The sequence below is a fragment of the Gossypium arboreum genome, chromosome 3 (assembly GCF_025698485.1).
Source record: "Gossypium arboreum isolate Shixiya-1 chromosome 3, ASM2569848v2, whole genome shotgun sequence".
Lineage (NCBI taxonomy): Eukaryota > Viridiplantae > Streptophyta > Magnoliopsida > Malvales > Malvaceae > Gossypium > Gossypium arboreum.
The window spans coordinates 66,216,324-66,224,874 of record NC_069072.1 but is presented as its reverse complement, the minus strand read 5'-3'; the positions used below and the strand labels follow the sequence as shown (position 1 = coordinate 66,224,874).

Sequence of the window (8,551 nt, the reverse complement as noted above, 5' to 3'; positions counted from 1 at the left end):
ATTTTGATGGACTAAATTGTTCCTTATCATATAGCTTATTTATCTATAATATATATAAAAGCATGAGTTTGAATTTTTTTGAAATAATGAGAATACTTTTTATTTTTATCATATTATTAAATTTACATTTTAAAATAAAAAGATAAAGTAAATAAAAATGTGAAATTATATATTTAAAAATAATTAGAATTTATTAGAATTTGTGATAATTATTATACATTTAAAAATATTATAATTTAATTTAAAAATTTTCATTAATTTTGTAATTAAAAATATAATATTTAAAAGTTAGTGACATTAGAAGCTAGTCAACAAAAATAATTGAAGTTTGCTTACTTTAAAATTATACATGGATTAAATTGCCAAGAAAGTAAATTACTACAGGTTCTCTTTTACCGACAAAATTTCAAAAGTAAAATCTCCAATTTACCCTTCTTTTATTGACGAAAGCCGGCCCCCATTAATTATAGAAAATTAGGGGTTTTTTTTTATTTTTATTTTTGGGAGAAATAATAATGGCGGCGGCAGCGGCAGCGGCGACGATGGTCAGCTCGGCTGGAGGGTTATTGGCGATGCTCAATGAGAGCCATCCTCTGCTGAAGTTGCATGCTCTCTCTAATCTTGTCAGCTTCGTGGACCAATTTTGGCCAGAGATCTCCACCAATGTTCCTATAATGTAATACTTATTACTTTCTGTATTTTTTTTCTTATTCTTTTTTGTTAGGGTTTGCGGTTTGGTTATTTTGATCTGATTGGTGGTGGATAGTTTTAAGGAAAACGGAGTGAAGAAAACTTTTGTTGATGTTTACTGAGAATTAGTTTGAATTTTGTAAGTGCGCTAGTTTGAAATTTTTGCTACTATGGAGATTAGGCTTGTTTTAATTTATGGTTTTGGAATTAGGTTTTACCTTGCAAAAGGGGTTCAACTTAATTATTGCAGTTTTGCTTATGTGATAATTGATTGCTTTAGTCAGGCTAGCTTGTTTGAACAAATTTTTTCAAGTTTTAGATTAGGAAGAACTAAAAGCAATTGTTGTGCAATGTGGGTACTGATTTGTTTACTTAAGAAGTTATAACTTTTGAGTGAATAAGAAAATGGAAACGGTGATTTTCAAAAATTTACACTAGATTATGCTTTGTGTTCACTTGGAAAAAATTCATTTTGGTAGGGGCCTAAGGGTAGACATGGTAAATTGTGTCTGTTTTGTGTTCTTGTATTTCGTGTCATGGTTGTTTTTAAGGTATTTTATATTTATATAAAATTTGATAATTAATATATCATATTGTATATTTATATTTTGAGACATTCATTTGTTTATGTCATATTACTTTTTTCATGTCATGTTGTGGATTTTGTTATATTTTAGTTATTTTTTCTATGTCGTAGCTAATATTGACAGATATACTGAAGGGGAGGGGGATGTCTAGGTTTATCTTCATTCATCCACCTTCAGCTTATTTTAAATTTATGTATCACGTTTTTCAACTCTTAGATAGTTTATTTAAGTTTTATGTGGTGGAGTGATTCAAATTAAAGCAATGTACTGCATGCACGAGTTCCGTGCTTAAATGCTGATATTAAACTTATGGTTTCCAGAGAAAGCTTGTATGAAGATGAAGAATTCGACCAGCATCAGAGACAACTTGCTGCGCTGCTTGTCTCAAAGGTCCTCTTCTCTTGTTCCTCTCAGTCTGTTTTTCTATGCATGCATATGTTTTATGAGTGAATGCATATAACTAGCATATTTCCTGGAAATTGAGCTACCGATTTCTTTATGGAAATGGGAAAATAAAATCAGAACTACAAAATCTGATTCTTTGCGTGTTCGGGACAAGTTTCTTAACCAATATTGTTGATTTAGCAAATTTTAGCGCCCAACAAATGTTCACTTCTGAGTGATTAATGGAAAAAATCTTATTTAAGATATCCAATTATGGATCAAATATATATTTATATGTATTTTTATGTATACAAACTTTTGGATACTATAACTTTCATTGGGTAACTTATCATGTCAAAACAATGTTGCGGTTTGATTGTGGAACGTTGTTTGAATTGTGTTTACAATTTGTAACTGAGAACTAATAGAAGTATATACTTTCTGTCTAATTGATTGTTGCTTAATTCTCTCTCTGCTGACTTCTACTTTTTTGGGCTAATATTGTTCTTCACCTCAGGTCTTCTATTACTTGGGTGAACTCAATGATTCATTGTCCTATGCTCTTGGAGCTGGCGCCCTTTTCGATGTTTCTGAGGATTCTGATTATGTTCATACTCTCCTTTGTAAGAAGTTTGATTCATTTACTGTAGTTTGTAATTATTAATAACTGTTCGATTACTTGAAATTGGCCCTGTATTTCTTAGGTGATTACATTTCACTTCAAGTGAGGGTTTACACAAACCTAGACGTTCATTTGGTGTTCTTTATATTGTATTTCAGTTGTTTTAATTTCGACATTGCTAGCTGTTGATGGATTATGCTCTTCATTTCAGCCAAGGCGATAGATGAGTATGCCAGCCTTCGGTCAAAGGCAGCAGAATCGAGTGCTGAAGTGGCATCAGTTGACCCTAGGTTAGAAGCTATTGTGGAGAGAATGCTGGATAGGTATGTAGAGCTTGCTTTTGTATTTGATGAATATATTCTGGGGCTAGTCTTCCTATCTTATTATTCTTTCATTAGGTGTCTGATGGATGGAAAATACCACCAAGCCATGGGAATCGCAATTGAGTGCCGGAGACTAGATAAACTTGAGGAAGCAATAACAAGGAGTGATAATGTTCATCTGACTTTAGCATATTCCATTAATGTCTCACATTCCTTTGTTTATCGCCGAGAAGTAAGGAAGTTATTTTAGTAGTTTCATATAATCTGTAGTTTCTGTAAATGCCATAGCCACTGGTTATTTTGATGTTAATAAAACAATTTGTTTTCCTTTCTTAGTATCTCTTTTCTTGGAATGCATGATCCTCAATGCCATTACTTTTTGATTCATGCAGGTGCTTCGGCTTCTTGTTAAAGTTTACCAACAGCTTCCTTCTCCTGATTATTTGAGTATTTGTCAGTGTCTCATGTTCTTGGATGAACCTGAAGGTGTTGCTAATATATTGGAGAAACTTCTCCGTTCTGAAACTAAAGAGGATGCTCTTTTGGCTTTGCAAGTCGCGTTTGATCTTGTGGAGAATGAGCACCAGGCTTTTCTCTTAAATGTCAGAGATCGCCTTCCACCTCCCAAATCTCTGCCTTCAGAATCAGAACAACCAGGATCCACTGATTCTGCTCCTGCACAAAATGAAAATTCTACTGCTTCAGATGTTCAGATGACAGATGGATCTTCTGCTTCTATGACTAATATGCATGATGCAGATCCTAATGAAGTTGTGTATGCCGAGAGGCTAAACAAAATCAAAGGGATTTTGTCTGGAGAAACATCCATACAATTGACTCTACAATTCTTGTACAGTCATAACAAGTGAGGCATCAGTCACTTTTGTGCTATTTTTTGATTGAACTAAATTCTGATTGTGTTTCTTTTGGATATACAAGCTATTACTGATTTTGATTTGTCGTAGATCCGATCTATTGATTCTGAAGACGATAAAGCAGTCCATTGAAATGAGGAATAGTGTATGCCACACTGCCACCATCTACGCTAATGCCATTATGCATGCTGGAACTACGGTAGACACATTCCTGAGGGAAAATCTGGTAAAATTTTTAGTCTTGCTTTTACTTTCTCTTTTAGACTAATATATGTATTGGATAGTGGTATACTTATTATTACTGTTTTGATTATTAGGACTGGCTAAGTCGAGCCACCAATTGGGCCAAATTTAGTGCGACAGCAGGGCTGGGTGTTATTCACAGAGGACATCTGCAGCAGGGGAGGTCTCTGATGGCTCCATACCTGCCCCAGGGTGCAGCTGGTGGTGGTGGGAGTCCGTACTCCGAAGGTGGTGCACTATATGCTTTAGGTCTCATTCATGCCAACCATGGTGAGGGCATTAAGCAATTCCTTCGTAATAGCCTAAGCAACACTAATATAGAGGTATATGATTTTCTTGGGCTATGATAACTTCTCTTTTTACAACCAATATAGATCTATAACTAAAGAGAAATGCTAAAGTGCTGACTTTCCATATAATCAAAAGTATACATGGTCAACAATTTGTTATTTCTTAGTTCAATGCCATTTCTGTGTTGGGACTGTTCGATTATCAGACAAAATGGCATTAAGTGAATGTGAAATAAAATGTTGGATACTTATATGCAGGTTATCCAACATGGTGCATGCTTAGGTCTTGGTTTGGCAGCTCTTGGAACTGCTGATGAAGAAATTTATGATGACATCAAAAGCATGCTTTATACTGACAGTGCTGTTGCTGGTGAAGCTGCTGGAATCAGTATGGGTTTGCTTATGGTTGGAACTGCAAGTGAGAAAGCTAGCGAGATGCTTGCTTATGCACATGAGACCCAGCATGAGAAAATTATCAGGTAAATTTGGAATTTTTGTGATCTCAATATTCAATGCGTTTTGTCGTGTCAGTGGTGCTTAATCGTGCTGTTCCCATATGGTTTCAGGGGTTTAGCGTTAGGGATAGCCCTTACTGTTTATGGAAGGGAAGAAGAAGCAGATACATTAATTGAGCAGATGACTCGGGATCAAGATCCTATACTACGTTATGGTGGTATGTATGCATTAGCATTGGCCTACAGGGGAACTGCAAACAACAAGGCCATTCGTCACCTGTTGCACTTTGCTGTATCAGATGTGAGTGATGATGTTAGGAGAACTGCTGTTTTAGCACTTGGGTTTGTCCTTTACTCTGAGCCAGAGCAGGTAGGGCTGTTTTTTCCTCATCCATGGGAAGTAGTGTGTTCAATATTTGAGGTTTGTCATCAGGCTCTGAATTTTGAAGATCTCATTGTTGTCTGGTCAATCCTGCAGACTCCTAGAATTGTCTCCTTGCTATCCGAATCTTACAACCCACATGTTCGATATGGTGCGGCTCTTGCAGTGGGGATTTCATGTGCTGGTACAGGATTGAGTGAGGCCATAGCATTGCTAGAACCCTTAACATCAGATGTTGTTGATTTTGTTCGTCAAGGTGCCCTCATTGCGATGGCTATGGTCATGATCCAGGTCAATGAAGCCAGTGATTCTCGTGTCGGAACATTCAGGTATGCTATTATCATTTCTTGTTTCCACTGGATGTGTAACAATTCTACATGCATATGCACTACTTAGCTAACTATATTTTCTTAATCTAGGCGACAATTGGAAAAGATTATACTTGATAAGCACGAAGACACAATGAGCAAGATGGGAGCAATATTGGCCTCTGGGATCCTTGATGCTGGTGGGAGGAATGTAACCATAAGACTTCTTTCCAAGACAAAACACGACAAAGTCACTGCAGTTGTTGGTCTTGCTGTTTTTAGCCAGTTTTGGTATTGGTATCCCCTCATTTATTTTGTGAGCTTGTCGTTCTCGCCCACGGCTCTTATTGGACTGAACTATGACCTGAGGGTTCCAAGATTCGAGTTCTTATCTCATTCAAAACCTTCACTTTTTGAGTATCCAAAACCAACTACGGTGCCAACCACTACATCTGCTGTTAAACTTCCAGCTGCTGTCCTGTCAACTTCGGCAAAGGCTAAAGCTAGGGCTAAGAAAGAGGCAGAACAAAAGGCAAATGCCGAAAAATCATCAGGGCAAGAGTCCTCGTCTACCGCTCAAAATACCGGAAAAGAGAAATTGTCTGGCGAGAAAGACGGGGAAGCTATGCAGGTAAGATTCATGAATTTATTATCTTTAATTTTGTGAATGATAATTTTTGGTTTTAGAAATGGGGGCTTAGCACGGGAACTTTATCACAATTTTTGTTGATTTAAACATAAATTTTAGAATATTAGAATACACTGCAACTCATAATTGGGTTCTGATAGGCTATGTTGTTCCAACTCTTAATTATTTTTTGAACAACTGTGTCTAACATTCATGTTTGACATATATGCTGACTTGGGTACGGGGATATGACCTCTAAGCATTCACCAAATACATTGAAAAACTTAAGGGGGAGGGGGATTTTACACTCGAATATAGCGGTTGGAGGCAGTACTAAATTTCATTAAAACCAAAATAAATAGGAAGAAATCTCTTAGTATGTGTTAATTGTCTTTTGATGCGTGTTTGTGTTGGTTTGAGATTTGATCAGGTGATGATAAACTGAAAATGTTGTAAATGCTAACCCTTGGTCATTGATTCTTTATATGGGACAGGTTGATGGTCCTCCGGAGAAGAAAACCGAGCCTGAGCCGTCATTTGAGATTTTGACCAACCCAGCAAGAGTGGTTCCAGCTCAGGAGAAGTTCATCAAGTTTTTAGATGGTCGGTACATGCCCGTAAAGGTGGCACCGTCCGGGTTCATTCTTCTCAAGGACAATTGCCCTAATGAACCAGAGGAGCTTTCTCTAACAGATGCCCCAGCAACTGCATCTCCAGCCGGTGGATCAGCAGCTGGACAACAACAGAGTTCTTCATTGGCTATGGCAGTTGACGATGAACCTCAGCCACCTCAACCTTTTGAGTACACTTCCTGATTATGCTGGACATGTTTTGTTAAACCTGATTTTTCTTTGTAACTTCTTTTTACTGAGTGAGTACATTTTAATTCAACGATGTTTTTGTAGATTTGTCAGTTCTGGCTCAATCTTGAGAAACTAACATGATCGAACCTCATTTAATAATCATAAAAAAAAGAGTTAAAAATCTGAATTCATTCAAATCGACCTTTTTAAGGAAACGTTTCTTATCCTTTACATTCAACAATCTTTATCTTTATTTATATGTATATTATAATTAAAAGGGCAATTTTATTTTAAAAGTCTGATACCTACCCTTAAAAGCTGTCCCCTAAATCATTCCGATGCTTTGATTAAGGAAATGGAATTTCAATTTTTTTTGGATTTTGAGTTGAACTAGAGGGCCATTTTACTTAAAAAGGTTTTTTTCTAAATTTAATTATGGAAATGAATCATTTTTTTGGGTTATTTACCGGATTAGGTCATTTCTCACAAAAACGTATCTACGTTAGCGCGTTTTCAGAGTACATGTTACCAAAACATGTCCCTGGGGAGCGTTTTGTCCACGTCAGCAAAAACGCTTCCTTGAGGGTGCGCTTTGCTGACTTGGACAAAAACGGTCCCCCAGGAAAGCATTTTGCCTGTGTTTTTTAGGGTTAGGGTTTTTTAGGATTTAATTGATTTAGGGTTAGGATTTTTAAGATTTAAGGTTAGGGTTTTTTAGAGTTAGAGTTTTTTAAGGTTTAGAATTTAAAGGTTTTAGGAAAAAAATTAATTAAATTGGGGTTTAAATTAACTATTAATTTTAAATACTAAATACTAAATTAGGGTATTAGGATTAATTGATTAAATTAGAGATTAATTAAATTAAGGTTAATTGATTAAATTTAGGGTTAATTGATTAAATTTAGGGTTAATTGATACATAATCGTTTAAACATATTATTTTAATATTTTATTTCTTATAATATTTTAGTAAAAACCCTTAAATAACTCTTAACGTATAAACAACAACTTGGTAATTCAATTACTTCAGCGTTTAGGTTTTTTTCCCTTATCAATGGCTTAGATCATTTTATTTTTGATCCACCAGCTAAGTTTCTTTTACCTTGTAACAAGCTCATTTCTGATTTTTTTAATTATTAATTTCCAATATACATACACGAAAAAGAAATTCTCAAAGATAACATGATTGTAGCATATATACATACTGGCGCTATGCTAAGTTTAGGGTTTTGGGAAAAAAATAATTGAATTAGGGTTTAGGTTAATTCATTAAATTAACTATTAATTTTAAATACTAAATACTAAATTAGAGTTTAGAGTATTAGGGTTAATTAATTAAATTAGGGTTTAATTTTTAAATAAATTTGTGTTTAGGTTATTTGAAAAACATATAAGCAATATATATATATTTTGTCTTAGGGTTTAAGGCTTAGGGTTTTTGCAAGAATAATTTTGAGTAGACGTTTCTAAACAAATAGTGTCGAAAACGCTTCAAGTAGGATGCACTGTCAGCAAAATTTCTGAAAAAAGCTCCCACGTGGACGCTCTTTTGCTACAATAGTTCGTATAAAAATAATTCTGAGTAGACATTTTTGAACAAATAGTGTCTAAAACACTTTAAGCAGGATGCACTGTCAGCAAAATTTCTGAAAAAAGTTCCCACGTGGACGCTCTTTTGCTACAGTAGTTCGTAGAAAAATAATTTTGAGTAGACGTTTCTGAATAAATAGTGTCCAAAACGCTTCAAGCATACTGTTAGTAAAATTTCTAACAAAAGCTCCCACGTGGACGCTATTTTGCTACAGTAGTTCGTAGAAAAATAATTCTGAGTAAACGTTTTTGAACAAATAGTGTCGAAAACGCTTCAAGCAAGATGCACTGTCAGCAAAATTTCTAAAAAAGGCTCCCACGTGGACGCTCCTTTGCTACAGTAGTTCATAGAAAAATAATTTTAAGTAGACG

The 8,551-nt window shown here is 35.2% G+C and overlaps 1 protein-coding gene across 1 annotated transcript; it reads left to right on the top strand.

Moving 5' to 3' along the window:
* The first annotated feature begins 317 nt into the window (after positions 1–317).
* LOC108473835 (26S proteasome non-ATPase regulatory subunit 1 homolog A-like) lies at positions 318–6,787 on the top strand. The gene is made up of 13 exons (XM_017775618.2): positions 318–676; positions 1,598–1,667; positions 2,179–2,284; positions 2,495–2,606; positions 2,682–2,838; positions 2,999–3,471; positions 3,572–3,707; positions 3,799–4,047; positions 4,273–4,493; positions 4,581–4,839; positions 4,948–5,180; positions 5,271–5,790; positions 6,282–6,787. Exons 1-13 carry the CDS (start codon positions 516–518, stop codon positions 6,600–6,602), a joined length of 3,018 nt encoding a protein of 1,005 aa, XP_017631107.1. The 5' UTR covers positions 318–515; the 3' UTR covers positions 6,603–6,787.
* The last annotated feature ends 1,764 nt before the right edge of the window (positions 6,788–8,551 follow it).